The sequence below is a fragment of the Alligator mississippiensis genome, chromosome 9, assembly GCF_030867095.1.
Source record: "Alligator mississippiensis isolate rAllMis1 chromosome 9, rAllMis1, whole genome shotgun sequence".
In the NCBI taxonomy this organism is placed as follows: Eukaryota; Metazoa; Chordata; order Crocodylia; family Alligatoridae; genus Alligator; species Alligator mississippiensis.
The window spans coordinates 22,469,831-22,492,786 of record NC_081832.1 but is presented as its reverse complement, the minus strand read 5'-3'; the positions used below and the strand labels follow the sequence as shown (position 1 = coordinate 22,492,786).

General features: G+C 42.9%; 1 protein-coding gene across 6 annotated transcripts; it reads left to right on the top strand.

Moving 5' to 3' along the window:
• The first annotated feature begins 901 nt into the window (after positions 1–901).
• On the top strand, positions 902–22,727 carry IFT52 (intraflagellar transport 52). 6 transcript variants are annotated; one of them, XM_019484638.2, is made up of 15 exons: positions 902–1,007; positions 1,634–1,708; positions 2,442–2,566; positions 4,128–4,215; positions 4,507–4,636; positions 5,652–5,727; positions 5,973–6,044; positions 6,852–6,978; positions 10,566–10,652; positions 11,935–12,003; positions 13,408–13,562; positions 14,348–14,435; positions 19,436–19,544; positions 20,293–20,438; positions 22,381–22,727. In XM_019484638.2, the coding sequence occupies exons 2-15, from the start codon at positions 1,703–1,705 to the stop codon at positions 22,426–22,428; spliced, it is 1,326 nt and encodes a 441-aa protein (XP_019340183.1). In that variant the 5' UTR covers positions 902–1,007; positions 1,634–1,702; the 3' UTR covers positions 22,429–22,727. The 6 variants fall into 6 exon arrangements, with proteins under 6 accessions (XP_019340183.1, XP_019340184.1, XP_019340181.1 ...); XM_019484639.2 differs by lacking the exon at positions 902–1,007 and adding an exon at positions 1,074–1,173; XM_019484636.2 differs by lacking the exon at positions 902–1,007 and adding an exon at positions 1,079–1,246.
• The last annotated feature ends 229 nt before the right edge of the window (positions 22,728–22,956 follow it).

The window sequence follows — 22,956 nt, the reverse complement described above, 5'->3', positions numbered from 1 at the left end:
GTTTCACTTCAACTGTTTCTCCAGTCACAGACTTTTCTTAAGTCAGAGTAACTCCTTCTACGTATAGAAGCTGTGCAACTGAGGGCATTCTCTTTCCTTTCCTGGTCCTGGGCAGCCTATAAAGGGTCGAGAAGGCTGTTTTAAAGATTCCTCTTGCCTTAGCTTGGCAACTGAGGGATGTAATGTGCACAGGACCTCCCAATTAAAAGGGGGAGGTGAAACATGGCTGGCTGGATTGGCCTGTTACTGTAGAGAGGGGTACTCTTATAATAATATACCATGCCTTGAAAGGAAGGGGGAAACCTTTCGTTGCTCAAAGCTGGGCTCCGCTAGTACCTGGCAGTTCCTCTCTGAAAACAAACTGCAGAACCAGCATGTCCTAGCGCTGGATTATTGCATGAGGCACAACCCCACCTGCTTCGGGGCCTGCACAGAGCTTCCCCGTCCATGCGGGCAGCTGTTGGCTACGCCAGGTCCCCCTTGGCGTGCTCAGGGTAGTAGGCGGCCTCCCAGCTTTATTGAAACCGAGGTGGATCTGCAAGCACCAAACAAAACTGCCAGGCTCTAAATCGAATTGTTGTTATGCGCTATGCTGCCTTAAAGCTGCTTGGCTGAGGGTAGGAGAAAGGCATCTGGGATTTGACTGGGCAGCCTCCTCACATTAGTCTGCCTGTTCCTGCACTGGGCCCAAGGGCCTCTTCTCTGGGCTGTGTTGTGCTCTGGGGAGGCTGGTGCCAGAGACAGAAAGGGGGTGCAGGGCACGGCCCTGCATGAAGTTTCAATGTACCCAACTTTATCTTGGACATAAGAAGCAGGGGTTTGTACGGAAGTAAACCTGCTCCCATTGACTCCTCTTGGTCCAAGTGGGCCCAGCTGCTAAACCCCCCCCCGCGCATGCGCAGTAGCGCCGCGCCAAGCGGAAACGTCCGTGCGTTCCTCACCCGTCTCCGCGTTGGTACAGGCCAAGGAGGTCCAACCCTTCCCCCCTCTCTTTCCTCTAGAGAATGGTAGGAGCCCGGGCAGTGCGGCGGGATTGGGGAAAGGTAGAAGCGGGGCATCTGACGTCATCGGTCGAAGCGGGCACAGCTCTAGAGGCAGGAGCTCGTTTGGCTCTTCCTGCCGCCCGTACTTCACGGAGCGCTTCGCCCGTGCGCATGCGCACCGAGTGGGACGGTGGGTTGCTAGGCTGAGGGCGGCCCTTAGTTACCGAGCCTGGCGGGGCCGGAGGATGGTGCTGACTCCGCAGGTACCGTCCGTCTGCGGCGCTGGGCTGAGACCGCCCCCTTGCGTGGGCTCAGCGGCTCCCCCGCCTCGGGTGCACGGAAGCGGGCTCCTCCCGCCGTGCCCTGCATTGCAGTGGTGACAGCGGGGCCCAGGCCGGGACTGCTCGGGGGCCTCCGGGCTGCCTAGGCCGTGCCGGGCCTAGGGCAGATTCTAGGCGGCCCCGTGACCCCTGGACGCCCGCGCGGGTCATGGTGGGAGCAGCAGGGGCGACTCGCACCGGGGCCGCTGTGCGGACCCTCGGGGATGCTGGTCTGCCGCGCTTTGAGAAACCTGCGCTGTGGCCTGGCACTTCTCTGCCGTCACAGGGTCTCTAAAACCGTCTCCGCACAAACCTCTCCTCATTGTCTAGGGCACCTGCTGACAAGCAGCCTGCATCCTTCCTAGGTGCTCTCTGCCTCCTGTCCTGAGATGCCATTGAATGGGGGTATGTGAATAACAATAAGTTTGCACACGTGTTTACGAGCATGGCTGGGAGGATCCCTCTAGTTCAGGCCCGTTGACACACTACAGCCTTGTTCAAATTAGAAAAAAATATCAAACCTGTAACAAGCCATCACAGCAGCTATGTTAGTGAGAACCCAAGGGTAGACCACATGCAGGTGTTTTTGCTTTTGTATGTAGAGCTGCTCTGATGTTGTTATAAAATGTCAGAAGTGTAGCTAACTTTTATGGAAAACAAAAAGGGTCCTGGCTCCCAAAAATTTTGAGCAGCACTTTCTCAATCATTCATTAGATTTCAATCATTGAAAACTACAAAGGAATAGCATTAGACTGGAAGCCCGTGATTTTTGGGATTTTTTTTAAATACAGAGTACTGGTGAATCTAATTACATTTTTAATTAAGGCTACTGAAGAAATAAAATGGGAAGTCTTGTGTACTTCTTGGGGTGTTTGCCTGGCTGGCTGTTGTGTGATGATTTTATGTGTTTGTCTACAGAATGTTATAGTAAACTTTTAACAACAACAGAAAATCATAGCCTAACTCTTTTAGTACAGATATGCCATTCCTGCACTGACACACTACACACCAACCTGCATGTGCCTGCATGTGTTCCTGATTCACAGTCATGAAGAATCTGCTTGTTCTTTACACAAAGTTTGCAGGTATGAAATAGTATATTTTTGCTTTTGCTCTGCTTTTTGCATTCGTTCTCAAGGTTACTATGGAGAGAGATCCTCGGAACATCATTGTCTTCAGTGCATCCAAAAAAGAGATTTTCACTGTCAACAGTGGTTTTAAGTCTTTACAGAAAAGGCTTCGCAGTAATTGGAAGATACAGAGGTGAGGAATTGGCTTTCTTTTTCACTCCTTGTAGCTTTTAAGATGCATGAAGGTGAAACTGATATATGTAATAAGTTACTTGTGGAGTAAGATCAGTGCAGTTGAGACCATTTTTATGATGACATTTGAGGTACTTCATAATATATTAATGTTTGTGGATATTCATAGCAAATCAGAAGAGCATTAACCTGTAGCTCTGCTATGGGGTGGCTTTGAAGGGCTTTAATTGAACTTTCAGATAGTGGGATTTGTAAGTTTATGCAATCTCTGAGGCTACCCCACTGTTTGCTTTTTTTTAGAATGCTTATTTGCCTTCATAATGGGTTAAGATTTGCTGTTACTATTCTGGGGTAAAAAACTATTAAGCTTAAAATTAGGGGTGCACTGGTGGATTTTTGGGGGGGGGGGGGGCTGATACTGATAGCCAATTTTTAAGGAGGCATATCGGCCAATACCGATCTGGTTTCTGATGCACAGCCTGGCAGCTTGAAGAGCAGTGTCCAGCTAGTAAGTCTGTTGTGGTGGAAGAGGAGGGAGTAGGGGGGCAGATCGAGGCCCCTGCAGTGAGGGAGGGAGTAGGGCTGGGGCAGACACTGCACAGTTGAGGAGGGCCGTGGGATGGAGCTGCAGCTCATCTGGGAGGCGTGGGGAGAGGGGCCAGCTCCCGTTGCTGTATGCACCCCAGGAGGGCATGGCTGGTGTGTGCCCCCAGATCTGCACGTGGGGCCACATGGGCTGCTGCTGGGGCCAGGGCTGGGCCGGGCTCTTCCTGGCAGGGGGCTGGTCTGGAGCAGGCAGCGGTGGCAGCACTGGGAGGGACCTACAGGGGGGGTTCCAGCTACCCCAAAACTTGCTGTAGCCTCCCCAGTTCTCCTCCCCCTCAGCACCACTGCCACCTGCCCTGAGTGCGGCTTGGCCCAGCCCCCGCTGGGAAGAGTCCAGTGCCTCCCCGGCTCGCAGGGGCAGCCCACCCCACCGTGCAGATCGGGGGACACCAGGGGGTGCAGGGAGGGGGGCAGCTCCCATGCCCTCCTGGAGTGTGTACAACAATGGGAGCTGCCTCCCCTCCCTACACCCCCTGGATGAGCCATGGTTCCATCCCACGCCCCACCTCACCCCGGCTGTGCAGCGCCTGCCCCAGTCCCACTCACTCCCTCACCACATGAACCTCGATCTGCCCTCCACACCCCTTTTCTTCCCCCCCTCCCCTTCCACCACAACAGACCTACCAGATGGACACAGCTCTCCAAGCTGCTGGGCTGCGCTCCTCACCACCTACATGCTGCGCTGCAGCTGTGTGCATGCATGGGGCATTTATTGGCCAAATTATTGGTCACATCAGCCAAAAAAAGACTTTCCGATATTGTCAATTTTCCTTATATTGGACTGATTTGATGATCCGGCACCTCTATTTAAAATAAGAGTAAAAAAACATAAATCAACTGAAGTGTTCACTTTGTATTCCTTTGCTAGGCTTTTAAAATAAACTGCAGTTTAATGACTCATTCATGAACTATATATAAAATTACTGTGTAACGTGTTTTAATTAATCTGTTTATAGTTTAAAAGATGAGATCACATCTGAGAAGCTGATGGGGGTTAAGTTATGGATTACAGCAGGGCCCAGAGAAAAATTCACCGCAGCTGAGGTGAGAAACGTAGAAAGGAGGAGGAAAAGACTAAAGTGATTTGCATACTAGTTATTTTTCCAGTTATTTTTCACCTAGGAAGAAACTTGAGAAGATGACATACAACATTATATGATAGCACTGTAGTTTGGAAAGCTTGTTTTACATGCGTATAGATTTGAATGCTTTTTTGCAGGATCAAGCTGCTTTCAAATAATTAAAACTAGATACGTTTCTCATTTCTTTACAGTCTTTTTGAGTACTGTTCTTAGCTCTCTGATTGTATTCCTGTGTTTCCACCTTATTGTTTAGTTTGGGGTTCTGAAGAAATTCCTGGAAGAGGGTGGGGATATCCTGGTGATGCTGGGAGAAGGTGGTGAATCCCGATATGACACCAATATTAACTTCTTGCTAGAAGAGTATGGGATCATGGTCAATAATGGTAACTGAGTTTATTCCAATCTTTTTTTTTACCCCTTGTTGACAAAACCTTTGGAATATTTCTACTATATATTATATTTTAACATGTTTTAGGTTTTGAAATCCATATTTTTGTTGTAATGCAGAATGAGACTGCAGTCTGGCCAAAGACTTCTGTATATAGAATAATTTTATAATCCCCAACACATTTCCATTCATTTAGCACATCAGGTAGTTGAAGAGTAATTACTGACAAATGTTAATACCAGCATAAATGGATTTTCACAGTCGCAAGCTACTTAATGTATTATTAGAATTTCACTTGTAATTCATGGTAGATGATGGGACATTTTGTTATAAGTATTTATATCTTGCTGGGGGAAAAAAAAGATTCTCTGAGAGCTGAATTAATAGTTATTTTCAATCCAACAGTGATTTTTTCTTTTTCTTTTTGAGCTACTGAGAAAATTTTATCTAATGGTTCTTGAGATATCAGAAACAGTATATTCTCACCAAATGAGGCATTTCTTATTTTCTTTAATGACTGGTGGATGTTGGGTGTTCTAGTTCACATTCTTACATCAGAGTGGTGATAAGTTCAACATACTTTAGGTAACTTCTAAGGCATGTAAGGAGAGTTTGAACCTGTAAAACTAGATTATGTTTTTAAACTAGTGATCCTGTTTGCACTTGCAGGAAATCACAGGTTCAGGAGAAGGCATGCACACATATGATTGTAGATATCTACATATTTTCATTTGAGCCTGCAGATAAGTGTTTCCAAAATTATTTGAAGGTCCAAATCTGCAGGTCTAAAAAGAGTCACCAGGTTAAGGCTGTTTTAATTTATGCTTGGAACCAAACCAGCCCCAGGATTGTGGCATTAAAAATAAATACTATAAGTATCAACAAGTGAACTTGTGTCTCCTTAGTCTGCCTCATGTTCTAAGCACTAAATGTGCTTCTTCCATGGAAGGGAGAAGATTACATTTTAAAGATATTAAAAAAAAGATTTAATGCTTTTTCCTTTCTTCCAGATACCGTAGTGAGAAATGTATATTACAAGTACTTCCACCCTAAAGAAGCCCTGGTTTCTAATGGAGTTTTGAATAGGTTAGTGTTCTTAAGATCACAGAATAGTAGGGTTGAATGGGATCTTGAGGGACATTTGGTTTAACCCCCTGCATGAATACAGGAAAACTGTTTCTAAATCACCTCTGAATCAGTGCTTGAGGTTCCACGGCTCTCTTGGGCAATTTGTTCCACTGTGTTACTGTTCTTACAGGATGTAAACTTGTAAATAGTGCTGCTGTAAATCTGTGGGATTTTCATTGGTCTTTCATTGGTTGCCATCTCAGGGAAATCAGCAGAGCTGCAGGGAAAGCAGTACCTGGGATAATAGATGAAGATAGCAGTGGAAATAACTCTCAGTAAGTATCTTTCCTACATCAGCCTCTTCAGAGGAAAGATTGAGTGTGAGCCTGAACTGTTGTATTACTGGCACAGTAGGCAAGTGGCAATGCTTTGTGAGATGTGAGATTCATGTCTGAGTGTTGGCTTCTTGTTCCTCATGCTTCATGACTAAAAGAGAGGATTTCTTCATCAGTACATGCCAGCTCACCAAGAAGAAACAAGGATGGATTCTGATGGGAGACCTAACTGTTCCTCCTATCCAGTGCTGTATTGGGCACAGGACATAAAAGATAACCAAAATTGTACACAGCTACTTACTAAGAATTTCAGCCTGAAAAATTTGGAGGCCAACATCTTGTCATGATCACCAAGATTTTAAATAATGTGCTTTTGTGAACATACAGCATACCTGAAACACAACTACAAGTTAGAGTTTGTATAGACTGATCTGGATTTGTACACGTTTCCAAAGCATGCATTCAAAATCTTAGCCTCAGCCTGTTTAATACTGAAGACATTACAGTAAGATCTCTGTTATCTGGCATCTCTGGGGTAAGGGGATTGCTGGTTATGTAAAAATTCCAAAACAGAGTGGAGGGGAAAGGCGGTGGCGGCTGCATGGGGAGGGGTGTGTGGTGGTGACCGCCCATGGAGCAGTGGTAATGCAAGATGGTGGGTAGCGGTGGCTGCTGCCACATGCAACCTTTTCCCTGCCTCTGCTCTGCATCCGGCCAGCCGGAAATTCCAGTTAATAGAATTTCTGGTTACTTAAATGCTGACTAGCGTAGACTTTACTGTAGTAAAATTCTTACTTTTTTTTGCAGAGCTCTCACTTTTGTGTATCCGTTTGGTGCCACTCTGAATGTGATGAAACCGGCAGTGGCTGTTCTGTCCACGGGGTCTGTCTGCTTTCCACTAAATAGACCCATTCTGGCTTTTTACCAGCATAAGGTACAGTGTTGGATGAAATAAATTATTAATTCCTCGGTAAAGTAATTCTGATACTTTTTAACAATCTAATTTTATTTGACATCTTATTTACCTAGAGACTCCTCCCCAAATGTTCACAAAAAATGCAGACATCGTGTGAAGTATGAAGTAATTTACCTTGGATTGTTTTCTGTAGTGATTTACTTAGCAATTGGGCATGGACACCCCGCCAGTTCTCCTAAGCTGGGTGCCTGCAGTAGACAGTGCTATAGTGTTACAGTGCTGCTTTGAGTCATCTGGCACTGTAGCAAGAGTGCTAGTTTGCACTGAGCAAAGTGCATCCCTTTTTTAAATTGATTTGAGTAACCAGACATAATAGTACAATGGTGTATAGTAACTCTTCATGTTGAGACATAACTTACCCAGGAGTGGAGTATCTTACACTAAGGCTGTGCATCATATGTCTGCTTCATTCATAAAGTTAAGTTTACTTTATAGTAAATGTGTTGTGTGTTCACATCCAAAATTATGCACATGTTGTATAAAACAGGCCCCATCACTTGGGCAATACAAGTATATAAAGATTATGTGATTATGATTACAGAGTTGCTACCCATCTAAGGTTGAGTGAAACTAAGCATTTTCCAAATGACAGTCCACAGCTGTCACAGCGAGCAAAATCATGACAATTTTCTTACCTTTTATCTCCTGACATGCATGCATGGAGCAAAAGAATGCACTTGTGATAATCTTCACAGGTAACAGACATACACATGTGCAATACGTTAATCAAATCACATGAAGGTATCCGAACTTCGCTGGGTACAGCGTTGTTTCAACACTGCTACTGTTTAGCTGTGTTCTAATCTGGTTTCCTTTACCAGTTTGGGGAGATGTTTCCCCCCTGATAAGTAAAATAATCAAGCTATGCTATAGATTAAAACTTAAAGAATTTATCTTTACATCTGTCTTGTTTGTCATATGGATTAATAATTGAAATCTAACAGAATTGCAACATGGAAGAAAATCTCAGATTCAGTTTGGTTTCTCTGGCCACTACAAAGAATGAATTTAAACACAGTGGTTGCTAACCTGTTCCTGTTATAATGTTAATGGGACATAAGCGAGTAATGTATTTTTAAAGGCTTTATGTTAAAAAAAATATGAAAATAATCTCTAATTATCCCTGAATATGCAAGTGCCTTAGTACTTGATTTAGTGAAAACTTAGTTTTTATAGGAAAAGTTGCTAATCTGATGCTCTCTTCAACTGATTTAGATTTTCAGTTACATGTCTAGACCAAAATTGTGCATGCAGATGCATCTAATTCATTATTTGTGTATGTGATCTGATTTCCTGTCTCACTCATGCACTGAAAGGCACAAAACTGCCCAAGTTTTATAAACATTGTCTGCTTTTCCTAAAATGAGGGAACTTATTTGCATCAGAGTTCAAGTCATTCTGTTCTTGCTACAATAAAATACCATGAATACCTGAGGTGGAGAACCAACCTTTAATTGGGCATCTCTTGCTTTCATTTAACTGGAGGAAATTATAGGTAAAATGCTGGAAGCTGAAGATAATGGTAGAATTTCTGTTAGGGCAGAGAAAAGGATTAGAAAGAAAATACATAATCTGTTTGAGAGAAATGAGGTAGGATAAAGAATGGCAGTAGGTAAACTTTAGCTGGGAAAGAAACAGTAGAGGAAGAGGATGCTATCCTGCTGCAGTGCTGTGCAGCAAAAAGCCACTTTCTTTGTTTTTAGCTTACTGGGGTCTCATACTGAGCTGTAGCTATAAATAGGAAGTAGAACTTTTCCATTTGTATGAGACTAGGGGTGCACTAATAAAGGTTTTTTGGGCTGATACGGATGTCCGATTTATTAATGAGCCATATCGGCTGATACCGATCGATTGTTGATATGCAGCTTGGCAGCTTGCAGAGCAGCATCTGGCTGGTAAGTCCATTGGGGGAAGGGGTGGGAGGGGCCAGACCAAGGGCCCCGTGGTGAGGGAGGGATTAGGGCAGGTGCATGGGCAGGCTCTGCACAGCTGTGATGGGGCTGGGACAGAGCCGTGAACAGCTCGTCTGGGGAACGTGCAGGGGCAGTTCCTGCTGCTTGGCACACTTCTGGGGGAGCTATGGGCAGTGTGTGCCCCCTGGATCTGTGTGTGGGCAAGGGCAGGCTGCCTCTGCTGGCTGGGGCCGGGGTTAGTGCCCGGGTCTTCCTGACAGGGGGGAAGGGTGGGGAGGATTGAGCCAGTCTGCACTTGGGACCAGCAGCAGTGCTGGGACAGGGGGCTACAGCAAATTTTTGGGGTGGCTACAACCTCCCCCCAACCCCTCTGTAGCCCCCACTCCCAATGCTGCTGCTGCCCACCCTGAGCCTGGCCTCAGCCAGCAGTGGCAGTTTGACCTCACCCCGCGCACAGATCCGGGGGTCACATGCCCCCCATGGTTCCCTGGGGGTGTACCGAGTGGTGGAAGCTGCCTCCCACTTCGGACGAGCTGCTTGCAGGTCAGTCCTGCACCCTGCCCCAGCTGTGAAGCACCTGCCCCAGCTTCATACCCTCCCTCACTGAGGGGGCCTCAATCTGCCCCCCATGCCCATCTTCCCCAACAGACTTACCAGCTGGATGCTGCTGCTCTCCAAGCTGCCAGGCTGGCTGTATGCATGCTGCAGCTGCATGCGTGCATGTGGCATTTATTGGGGACATTATCAGCCACATCAGCCAAAAAAAGCCGATTGTCGATAATCTCAATTTTCCTTTTAGTGGTGCCGATATGATATGGACCAATGTATCGGTGCACCTCTAAATTAGACCATTATGCTTATTCTTTATTCAGTCTAAGAATACTGGAGCCCTATGTGAAGCACCTCTAACATCTTTGCAACCACAGTTGTATGCTTATATCATTTCCTATGAATTTAAGATTTGGTGCCAGCAAATAATGCTATTTCTTGTGTGTGTCTGTGGGGGAGAGAGGTGGGGAATCTTTTTGTAGAGGAATAATGTAGTTATTTCTTCATATGACATTTTTAATTCAGCTAGTTAAATAGGTTTGGTTGTATCTTTTGCAACTCTTTATGAAAAGCAAAAATTACCTTTGTTAGCTAGCTTGGGGCTATAAAAATGATGTTACATCATTCACAGGTTCAGACTGTGAAATGCTTAAGAAAGAGCTTACAGAAATTAGTTCTTTTACTTAAAAATCACTTAAGAGTCTCTCTTACCATAGTGAAGAAAATGTCATCTCTCTTTCTCTCCCTCCCTCCCTCCCTAAGAAAGGAGCCAAAATTGCAATGAGACGTAGACAGTTCATTTCTAGTTGATGCAGTCCTATCTGTTGCTCTGATTTGTAGGTAGTCTGCCAAGTGTTTAGTTTTTATTACTGAAGATCAGTCCTACTGTTAATTAGAAAGAATAAATTAGTTAAAGGAATATATTTATTTTATATTAATGCTGCACATATAAGAGTATGTCTTCCTTAGATTTTCCTTTAGTCTAAATTATTCAGAAATTTAATTAGAGTAACAATTCCCTCAAAAAATTGTTCTGGAATTTTTTTATTTTTTTTTTTGATGTATTAACTTCTTTGTTAACAGAACCGAGGTGGAAAACTGGCAGTTTTAGGATCTTGCCACATGTTCAGTGATCAGTATTTGGATAAAGAAGAGAACAGTAAGATCATGGTAAATGTTTAAAAATATACTTTAATGGCTTACAGGTATTTTATAGCATTAACAAGAACAGTCAAGAGTTGCAGTTTGTTTCCAGAGACTGGATACTAGCACTGCTATAAAATAATTAAGAGATGGAGATGCATGTATGATATAAATTTCTACAGGTAAAAATAGTGAGTTAGGTGCCTCAAAAATGTATTCTTTGTCTGGCAGAACTCTGGAAAGCTTTAGTAACCTTTGCCCTCTTAATTTTTTCCTCTTTTAATATGCAATATTTTTTAGGGTAATTGCTTAGCTAGAAATTACTTACAGTTAAAATGTGGCATCATGATCAGTAATGCTTTCCACTTTATAGCTGCTTTCACCTAAGAATTGTAAAATGTTTTTACAAAAGTACATGTATATCTTCATCATCTTTATCTGTAAAAAGGGGGGTGTTGATTTAATAAGTGAGTTGGGGATTCACAGAGGTTGAATGACGTGTCTGTGTTTATGTGAAAAAAGATATTTGAATATTTGGTCGTCTTACTATCATTCCTGTATTTTAAGTAGTGGACACATCATTTTACCTGATGTATAAGGTAAAAGGTAGTTTGGATGTTCTTTCATCTGTATGGGTTTTGATATAGGGCTATTTGTGTCTTTCTGTCTTTTTTTGAACATGCTTATAGTTAAAGGAATAATTTTGACTGGCTGATGAAATTCTAGATCATTTGAGAACTGTCCTGTTTGTATTGCTGTTCAAACTCGTTGAGGATGTCATTGCAAATCAACCTTTCCTAAATAAGTGCAACTCGTATGTAGTTCCTGGACTTGCAATCGCCTACATCAATAACTTTTCCTCAGGGTCCTTTTCCAGTACTGTAGCTTATAGTATATACTATGCAAGAATTCTTTATAAAAGTACAAGTCAAAAATCATTTGCCAATTATCAGAATCATCTTTAAAAGCATTTATGGATTTCTGGAAATTTACATTTTTCAGGCGAACTAAATTGTCTTTGTTCTCATGCCCTGTACAATATCTGTAGAATACTGCAAATTTTGTATATCTGAAGTATGCAGTTATCCAGTATATATCCCTTTGCCTTGATATATTTCTATAAGTAAACACGATCTGTGCTCCTATTACCTAGTTTGTTCTGAGATTAATTCACTGTTATGTTAGAGTTCTTTCATGGTTACCCCTTCTCTTCTAGTATGTTTCATCAGTTGGATTTGGTAAGAAATTTAATTGTTTAACATTATAGTAAATTATTCAGATACTCCAAAAACCCACTGTGTTTCCTCAGGATGTACTTTTCCAATGGCTCACAACATCAGACATCCATTTAAATCAGATTGATGCAGAGGACCCAGAGGTAAGAGATGTGGTTTAGTAAATTATTTTTTAATCCAGCAGGGTTGGTTTAACTGAAGGATCTGCTTGGTACACCATAACTAAAGACTATATCAATGTTATTACTTACCTTGCTTTTCAAGATGGTTGGGGGAGGGGGGTACGTGTGGCATAAAAATTAATAGATTAGGATTCATTATTATTTGGACTGTGATTCAGTGTAAAATTTCAGCCATGGAGGTGCATGTTTCCAATTTGCCTCATGTTACTAGCCCTCATATGCCGGATACATTAGTTTAGTTTAAATATTCTTGAAAATTGGACTGGTCCAATGTGAAACCTGGGCATCTGAGCTTTGACTTAGCTTCTAAAGTGTTGAAGATCTTTGTGAGCCCATCCGTCCAGAGGGATAACTTGGTTAAGGAATGCCAGTTTGTGCAAGCAGTGGCATACAAAGGAGTAATGTGATTAGCATCTCATCCAATCACCTTTTGGTTTCCCAATCCATATAACCATGATGAACCCAGTTACAATTTGGTCAGCTGGGGGTAGCTTTTGGCGCAAGGCTGGAGTAGGCCTTGAATGCTTGTCTATAGCAGGGTGCCTTAACTGCTCTTTTGCTATACCCCTTAGTTCAGGAGTAAGCATGGAGCAAATAGCACGTGTCTGTAGCTAAGCAGAGATTAGCCAATTAACAAGTTTGTGGAATCTTTCTTAAACAAAAAAAAATAATGTATACAAATGTTTCTTCTATCTTTATTTAAAAATACCCTGCATGCAGAAGGGAAGAGAGAAGTGTTGTATAAACAGCACATGCAATTTATTCTTGAAACCTCCATTTAACAAGCTTGCAAGCCTTTGAACAGCAGTGATACTGGTATATGTGAAGCATCTGTTTGTTCTTGAAGCACAGGAGGGTGGAACTGTGCTCCTTGTTCATTCAGAATAACAAGGATTGAGCTGTCTTCACTCTGCCTTTACAAGCAAGAGCCTGACAGAAATTCAAATATATCATCCCTGCAGCAGTTGGAGCAGGATTAGAGTGACGAGCTCACACATCTGTCTTTGCATAAAAAAGTAAGGCTATTTGGAATAGCAAGGGTGCAGGACAGCTATTACTGCAAAATAAAATAAATAAATTTAGCTGTCAAGTATTTGCCGATGCTGATCATTACAACTTTGCTTTAATGTATTATTTTTGCCCCCTTTCTGTTTACAGAAATCAAACGGTTTTTATATAAAACAAGTACTTCATAACACTCCTAAAACCAAATCCAGGGTCTGTAGCATGATGACTAACACATGAGGAAATGTGATAAAGCTAATTTTTTCTTTCTTCACTTAAATATCATCAAGAAAGAATGAGGAAGAGAAAATTTCAGCTACATGAAAATCCCTTCACTTCTAACAATATTATGGTGTTCAGATTTCAGACTATACAATGCTTCCGGATATAGCCACACTGTCTGAGCGACTGCGGGTGTGTCTGCAAGAGGGAGAGGAGAATCCCCGAGACTTCACTACGCTTTTTGATATGTCTATTTATCAGCTGGATACAACTTCCCTTCCTAAAGTGATCAAGTCAGTAGCCATGAATTGTGGTTTTTTTGGTTTTCTTTTTTTGGGGTATGTTTAAGCCTATGTTTAATAAGGAAAATGTGTTTAATATTTTAATATATTAAGGAAATTACTGAAGTGTGTTTTGCAGATGAATACACTGAACTTTTACCCTAGGACACTTGGGTGTAAACATACCATGGGTCAAAAAAAATGACAGCCTGACTTTGTGGAAATGTTGAGAATCACTGCAATAAGACGCTCAAGCCACCCTTTGGTAGGCTTCAGGTCCGTCCGTTGTTGTGTCGTTTCCCCACCCCCCGAAAATGCTAGCTCCTTAGTTTTCATGCTTTTTTTTACTACAGAAAAATATTAGAGCAATTCTTCTTTTGCAGAGAACTCAGAAATATTACAACAGGTCAGAATGTTTTTAACATTATGAATTTCTGTTTGAAATCTCTGGGTTTATCTTGTGAATCACATTTGTACACCTAACAGTGCTAACATTGCATAGCATCCTTGAGGGTCTTAAGGGACTCCTGGGTACTGTGGCAGTGCGGTTGAGAATCACTGTCTTATTGAATGCTTGCCTGTTTTCTAGAAGCTTTGTAGTTGTCATAGAGATTAAAGTTATGTTATTACAGTAGTCATTATGGATCCTGTGACATTTCTTTGCACAAACAAGGTGTTTAGCTTGGCATTCTGCATAAATTTCAAGTTCCCAGGTTACAGGTAACACAGGTAGGTGCTTAAGCATTCATTCTATTATTTTTTCCTCCTTTCAGACCTTACCTTTTTCTGTGTTGTAGATCTTATGAACAGCTAAATGTAAAGCATGAACCTCTTCAGCTCATTCAGCCTCAGTTTGAGACTCCGCTACCTGCACTTCAACCAGCTGTGAGTAATCTTACATGCGACTGACACCCAAGATTATCCTCCTTCTTGAGGCTTAACTTGATCATCTCCATAGCTCCATACTTTAAAGAAAGTAGAGCATTAAGCTCTTGAGACCCTTGGTACACTCCAGAGCCTACGTTTTAAGAAGTAGACCTATCTTTCGGCTTGTGAACTAGACTCTAGTCCAGTCTTGTGATTTGAGAACCACTTCCAAGGTGCATACAGGGATTAAGCAAAAAGCTGCCAGCAGAACTCATTACTTGCAATTGTGCTTTGAATAATCCATACATCTAGAATTTTCTTACATCTCCTTGCTTCCTGTGTACTCCTGTGACCAGTGGTGTCCAGCTTTCTCAGTGTGAAGATGAAACATGTTATTTCATAATGCTCAGTATCTTATCTATTTCCCTGGGTTCAGGAAGTCAGTCAGGCTTCCATCCTACCCTCAGTGCTCCCATTATAAAATGAAGCAGCAAGAATTGTCCTTTTTACTCTCTCCCATTTTCCCTTAGTAGTGTCAGACCAAAGGAAGAATGTCTCTTCTCTTCGACGCATACAAAATTTCCAGTGTCAATGCATTTATCCATTTAGATATACTTAACATACATCAACCACTCTCTTCCATGATCTCTGCTTCCTTCAGTCTTTCCAATTACAACCAGACTTTCAGTTTCCTCTTTCCTCATAAGATGGCCAAGAAACTCCAACTGTCTCTTTCTGATGTTAGTCATCCGCTTCCTTTTGCTGCCTGCTCTTAACAAAATATCTTCATTTGAAGTATGACTTGTCCAGCTTACCTTCAAGATGCATCTTGAGAACCACATCTCACTTGCTTCAATTCTTTTTTCCATACTTGGCGATACTGTCCACCATTCTGATGCATACATGAGGACTGGTATAACAAGCAATCCAAAACTCCTAACTTCATCCCCATAGACATTTTACTATTTGTCAGTATCTTTTTCATTTTCAGAAATGTGTCTTTTGCCATCCCTATTCTATGTTTTATTTCATGACCACATTTACCATCTTGATGTTATCTAGCTTCTCAAGTAGTTACATTTATTGGCCTGCCTTATCTGTTCCTTTTTCACTTTAATGTTGCATACAGAAATGATTTTCTTCTTTGTAATTACCATACATTCTGTTTTTCTACAGTTGATACTTAAACCCTTCTTCTCACTTTCACCTAACAACTGTATCTAACATTCCTTGAAGCTTCTCTTCTGAATCAGCTGTTAAGATTGTGTCATCAGCATAATTGTTCAGATTCTGTCTGCCAGCGATCAATCTCCCTCAGTATTTTTTTCTCACTATACAAGTTGAACAAGTCAGGTGAAAAAACAGTCTTGTCTCACACCCCTCTTGATTTGGATGAAATCACTTAGTTCATTTTGTGTTTTCACTGCTGCAGTTTGGTCCCAATAGAGGTTTCTTAAAATTCTCAAGTCTTTACCATCAATATCCAGTTCTTTCAGCATATTCATTAACTCCTCATGCTTAACTCTATCAAAAGCTTTGGTATAATCAATAAATCACAAAAAAAATCCTCATTTCTGTTGCTCTGTCTGAAAGCATTTGTACTATGCAGATAGCATTTCTTGTACCTTGACCTTCCACAAAATCATATTGAACTTTTGCAATCTCTGGTCTTATTCTACTTCTAGCTGTGGACCTTTGTCACGTGGCCCATTAAACTGATGGTTCGATGGCGTTCACATTCAGTGGCTCTAGGTCTTTTGGGGAGTGCAATAAAGATCAATTTACTGAGGTCCTGGGGTATTTCTCCACTTTCGTAAATCTCACTGATAACAGTTGTTAACTTTTCTATACCAGACTCTTCCAAACATCTTATTTGTTCTGTCATCTAGTCCTGTAGCTTTATTAGTTTTTATTTGGTTGATAACTGTTCATACTTCTAACTTAAGAATTTTCAAACTGTCTATGTTCTTAATAGATGGCTTTTGTTCTTGACTGTCATGGAATAATTGTTCAATATACTCTGTCCATTTTTTTTTAATATTTGTTCTCATTCCATAATGACATCTCCGTTCTTGGCTTTTATACATCCCTTAGCAGTACATCCTCCTTTGTCTGTGGTGTCTTTGATATGCCTGTACATTGATGTAACATATTTATCCTTTTGTTTTTCTATCTCTACATTTTTCATTACACCATTTTTCCTTTTTCTTCGTTACCCATTGATCAAATTCTTTTGTACAGTTTCTTATACCCTTCCAAGGTTTTCTTCTTTCTTCCATAAATTCAAGGATTTCTTCAGTCATCCCTTTCTGTTTCTTTTGCCTTACTTTTAATGGAATAACCCCCTTGGCTGTTTCAGCTAGTGCTTCTTTCAAAATTTCCCGGTTTGACATATTTCCTTTATCTTCAAGTTCTTGAAAATGATTCTTGACTGCATACCTTTCTTTAATTAGATCTGTTTCCATTAGAATTAAATAATCAAGTTTTTTGGTGCTTTTGGTTTCTTAAGTTTCCTCAACCTTATCCTGATGGCAGCGGAAGGCTGGGGCTAACAGGGCTAGTCCCCAAATGCAGTGCAGTGGAAAGGGCCACGGGGCAGCCCACTTGTGGGCTCTGGTTGACTGCATCAGGAGTGGGGAGGGGCACGGACTCAGCCAGGATTGCAGCCCGGTGTGTGGATCACTGCCCAGCATGGCAGGCATGTATCAGTCTATTCTATGAAGGGGCAGGGGCTGGGATGGGGAGGGGAGGGGGTAGATTGAGGCCCCCACATTGAGGGAGGGAGTGGAGCAGGGACAGGAGTTGGGGTGAGTGGGGCCCTGGCTGGGTTGGGTTGTGAGATGATCGGAGCCCAGGCAGCTTGTCCGGGGGGGGGGGGGCTCCCGCTGCTGTGATTACCCTGGTGGAGGCCTGGGGGGCATGTGCCTCCCTGATCTGTGCATGCAGTGGAGGCGGGCTGCCTGCTGCTGTTGCCTGGGCTCTGTGCCTCATTGCCTCTGGAGCCATGCAATGCCATGTGCATGCTGCTGCTGGGCTGTGAATGGGCCCCCCTGCCTGCCTGGCAGCAGGAAGCACAGGGTGTCGCGTGGCTCTCAAGGCAGCGGTAGTGGGGTGCAGAGCCCAGTGTGCAGTGGCAACCTGCCTCTGTCTAGCATACAGATCAGGGAGATATGTGCATCCCAGACCTCTGCTGGGGTATACACAGCAGCAGGAACCTCCCTGTGCTCCTGGATGAGCTGCCCAGGCTCCAGTTGTCTCATGACTTGGCCCAGCTGGGGCCCCATTCACTCCTGCCCCTGCCTCTGCCCCACCATGGCCCATCCTCCTCCCCTCGCCCCTTCCCCCACAGACTTGTCTGCTGGGTGGGGGGTGCACATGCACGCACGCATGCACACTGTCCCCCAAAATAATTTTTTCTCTCTCCGCCTGTGCTTGATGGTGCATACTACAAGTACACGATCAGTTCCACAGTCAGCCCTTGGGTAAGTTTTTTTCAGTTGTTGAACTACGTTTCTGAATCTTCTGTTGATGGTGATGCAATCAACTTGGTTTCTAATGTATCTCTAGGATCTCTACATGTATACCTTCTTCTCAGGTGGTGTTCAAACCATTTGTTCATAATGACTTGATCATTTGCAACACACCAGTCAATCCATCTCTCTCCTCTTTCATTTTTCTCTCCAAGTCCATGAGGTCCAACAATATTATCCACTTGTTCACAACCAACTTTTGCATTTAGATCTCCCATCACTATTACCACTTCTTGAGGTTTGTATTGCTTTTTTGCTTTAAGATCTTCATAGAAGCCATCAGTGTCCTCTTCCCCACTTTCAGCTGTCAGTGCATAGACTTGTATGTTGAAAGGTTTAGCCGTTATTTTCATGAGCATCACTATCAGATATTGCCCAAAAACTATGTAAACATTTTGAAGTTACTTCATCCAAAACCAATCCAACTCCTCTTTTGTGCATCTGACTTCCTGAATAGATGATCTTCATTCACATCTTTTAAAACAATAATTCCAGCCTATTTTCAACATGTTTCTCACAGACCTAGAATATTGATATTTAATCTCTTCATTTCATGCTTGATGTCCAATTTCCAGTTTGATGTAGAGTTCTCACATTCCACGTTGCCACTTTGACTGCTTGTTTTTGAATGCAGACAGTAGTATGTTGACCGTCTGGAGCCACCTGTCACACACAACTATCCTTACTGGGCGAGGTGTACTTACCTCTTGTCAGGGACCCCCTTCATGCCATTATGTGATTTTTTTTTTTTTTTTTTTTTTCCTTAATCCTTGAAAGACCATGGATTGTGCTTGGCAAAATACTGTAGTAGGCTGTCAGTCCTTGCTTCGGGTTGCAGTCTTGAGCAAGTCTCCTTTATTGTTGTCCCAGTTGCACCAGGCATCTGCCAGATGAGTTGATCCACCGTCCTGCACCCCCAACGGCTTCAATATTGGGGAATAGTGGCTAATGCAGTGTGTCCAAGCACAGTTTTGAAGAGCAAGCTTGGCACAAAAGACCTTGGCTCCAGTTGTTTCTTGGAGAAATATAGGCTTTAGAAACCAAGCCCCCAGCTAGTTTGATGGATGGAGGAGAGGAATTAGGAAGAGGTACATACATGTCTTACTCTAACCCCAACCCTGGATAGAAAGATGCTTAAAGAAACTGCAGATTTGCACTCTGTTTCTGAGTTTCTATATAGGAATAACCATATAGGATCCAGCTCTTGTGCTGGATTTTATTTAAAAAGAGGCCACATTAAAGAACAGAGCACTCAAGGAAGAATGTTTTTGGTATGTTCCTGACAAGGCGGGGTATAGAACACTCAGTTATTTTTATGAAATGCAGATTAAGTTTTCCAAATGCATTGAGTCTTTTGTGGCGTTTTGACTTCTCCTCAACTTTCAAAAAACCTTTCCTGGGATCCAAGCTGAAAGCTGTTTCCTAGTCACCTGTAGCATATAAGAAAAACTCTTTGCAGTAACCTCTACACTAAATCTTTTCTTTTAGGTTTTTCCGCCTGCTTTCAGAGAGTTGCCTCCTCCCAGTCTGGACCTGTTTGATTTAGATGAAACTTTCTCCTCTGAGAGAGCCCGTCTTGCACAGATTACAAACAAGTGTAAGCCAGACCAAGTTTTTAACTTTTGATTTATATATTGTACAGCAGTCCTGTTATTTTGATACAATAAGCACATGGAACTGAGCTATAGAACCTATTAATATTTCATGAAGGGTTAGAAGTGCTGTTTGCATATGGGGTCCATGGATTACACTCATCTTACATGCATGACCTTGTGCTATTAAGGTGTTAATCAGCAACAGTGCAGGGTACCCCCCCTTTCTTTCTCTTCCAGTTGTTATCCAGGTGCATGATCTTCAAATCTGCAGCAGCTAGGAGAGTGGTTCTTTGGGCCATGTAGCTTATGGGGTCCTTGGTTCCCCTCACTAATTTGTGATGGAATTTACTTAAAAAAAAACTGAGTAGCAAACTGTAGGAGTGACCTTTCATGATTACCTATATCTGAGACTGCTGTTAACCTCAGCTGATAGTTTTTATTTTAATAGGCCTCTTATCTTACATCTGCTTGCTGCTTTACATTTTATGCATAAATCATTCTGCACAACTATGTAGCTGAATTATTTTGCATCTTGTTTCCATTTTAAAGTAAAGTAGAGGTGGTTATCAAGCCTTTGTGCACATCTTAGAACAGGATCATATGTTGCAAGCTGTAAAACTGTTTCCGGACATTTCGCTGGTATTGATTCAAGTTGTTGATTTCCTGAAATGCTTAATTGCAAATATTGTTGAGTCAACTGGTGCACATGTGTATGTGACCTATCTGCCTCTTTCTGTGGATCCTCATTAGGTACCGAAGATGACCTAGAGTTTTATGTCAGAAAGTGTGGTGACATCTTAGGTGTAACAAACAAGCTCCCAAAGGAGCAGCAAGGTGCAAAACATATCCTGGAGCATATATTCTTCCAAGTGGTGGAGTTCAAGAAGCTGAATCGGGTACGCTTGTTTTAATAACTATGCTACTAATGAATGGAGAGTGGTGTCAGCTGTGGTACTTATTTTCATCTGTTCAGTGCTCATGTTTGTCTTGGGCAAAAAGTACTGATACACAGTGAAGATTTTGTCCTGTAGTGAGCAAGATGGGCACATGTGATTCTAACTACTAATAACAAATAGTTTACGAAGAAATCTGTTACACATCTCTATTCATGTAGTCCCTCTTGTTTCAAAACCCAGCATTGTTCTATTTGCTGTTATTTACTTTGTACAGCATCATTTACAGACATTTGTAATGCAGTGCCATGCAAAGCTACCTAGGCTGGCTCTGAATGAGAGAGCCTGTTTTTCAAGCAAACAAATAAGCTAGCTAAGTACTAGGGCTGTGCAAAGCTTTGGTCGCCGATTCGATTTGGAGGAACTTTGGCCCGATTTGGCGCCTCAATCTCCAAATCCGTATCAAATCGGGAGACCCATTAATCTCTCTCTCTGTCAAATTGGAAACCTCTGATTCGATTCGGAGAGATTCGATGATACTGGCCATAGACACAGCTTTATTTGTTTTTTTTTTTTTCTATGTACCTCAAGATCCCAGGCACGGCTCAAGAATGTTGAGATGGTGGGGCGGATGGAGCGTCCCACAGGAGCGTGGGGGAATCCCTTGCACACTTGGCGGCGGACCCGGAAGTATTTCTGGTCCACTTCTCAGTCTGCTGCAGAGTGCACAGGGGGGTGGGCCCCCAATCTGCCTGCCAGATAAGACCGGTGCTGGGCTCAGCCCGCACCCAGCACCAGGAAGATCAGTGATGCTGCTGGTCCTAAGTGGCAGCACCTGGCTTCTGTCAGCCAGCAGGCAGATCGGGGGCACACACTCCCAAGAGGACTCTGGCACAGCCTCTGCAGTCCTCCCGGTGGTGCCAGCGGGCCCCTGATCTGCCTGCTGGCTGACAGGAGCTGGGTGTTGCCTCCTTGGGTCAGCGGGGCCAGGGCAGATCAGCTTATGTGGGGACCTGCCACCCTGATCTTGGGACGGGGGAGGGTCCCCACAACAGCTGATCTACCTTGGCCCCATACCAGAGCTGGCTGTAGGAGGGTGCGGGGCCCAGGGAAGATAAGCTCGTGTGGGGACCCTTCTCTGCTCTGGAATCAAGGCAGCGGGTCCCCGCACGAGCTGATCTGCCCTTGCTGGCCTCAGGTGGCAGCACCCCGCTCCTGTCAGCCAGCAGGCAGATTGGGGGCCTGCCGGCACCCCTGGGAGGGCTGTGGGGGCTGTGCTGGAGTCCTCTCGAGTGTGTGTGCACCTTATCTGCCTGCTGGGTGACAGGAGTTTTTAAAGGAATTAAGCATTCAGACCACTAGATACAGCACATGAACCATACAGGATGTTTCTGCCAAGTACTGGTTATTGATTGTGTTCTATGTGCAAGTAACAGATGAACCCTGAATTTGGTAATGCAGATTTCACACCAGAGTTGTTAGCAATTGAGAATACTGCATTTCTGATAATTTTGTATATCAAGTTCAGGGCTCCTGAGTCAGTTTGCAGCTTCTCAGTTCTTACAGTAAGGTGTAGTCCAAATCTACATTTATAAAGGTAAAACAGACCTTTAGAGCATGGGGTGTCAAACGTAAGGCTTACAGCCTGGATCCGAGGCCCACAGGGTTGGTAGAAGAGGTGCGGGACAAGCTGGGGTGGGGCCTGCTGCCCAAATCCATGGGTGGGAGCTCCACTAGGAATGCTTGTTTGGGATGGTGGTGTGTGGACCAGTAATAGCTGTTAACTCCTACTGCCACTGCTGGCCCTGCATCCCAATCCAACCTGCAAGCAGCCCTGTGGCTGGATCTGGTTTGGGGGACAGCATGAGTTTGACACCCCTGCTTTAGTGCATCCAACTGTTACCTTGTATTAAATGTCTTTTTAACTATTTTCCTCCTCATTAAGGAACATGATATTGACACAAGCGAAGCTGGATTCCAGAGTGGTTACTGAAGCCGGCTTTTCCCATCAGTGAAAGAGGGAGACCTTAGCAAAAATATTTACCTGTGCTTTCCATTGTAAATATACTGTTTCTCTCTGTTGTGAACTCTGTAAATATGTATAATGTCTAAAAATGATACTTTTTAATGTTAAATGAAAAATTGTCATATAAATAGCACTTGCTTTCCAGAACCTTTTATAGAAAACAAACATTCCTTATTTAATCTTTTTTCTACTCCTTTTTATTGAAGCTGTAATTTTTTAATCATTGAAATAGTCTTACGTTAAACAAGATCTTCTTTTAAGTCCTATTTCTGCCTCTTGTATTTATTTTCCTGTCTCTGATATTTACTTTTGGAGTCTGTTTGGATACAGAACCTTTATGCTGTTTACAAATGCTTGCATTCCTAATTGCATTGTAGAAAAGATCACACGCTTGTGCTTGTGTTGCACTTTTTGAGCTGGGGAGCAGCATATGTAGCCATAAATAGACTTGGAACCAGAACTCATACAATTCATATACAATATGCTAATCTACCA

Excerpts from the sequence above, each read along its gene's own strand:
- IFT52 (XM_006276554.4), top strand. Across the intron at positions 12,004-13,407 it reads TTGATGCAGAGGACCCAGAG|ATTTCAGACTATACAATGCT; the intron begins GTAAGAGATGTG and ends TATGGTGTTCAG. Across the intron at positions 20,439-22,380 it reads AGTTCAAGAAGCTGAATCGG|GAACATGATATTGACACAAG; the intron begins GTACGCTTGTTT and ends CTCCTCATTAAG.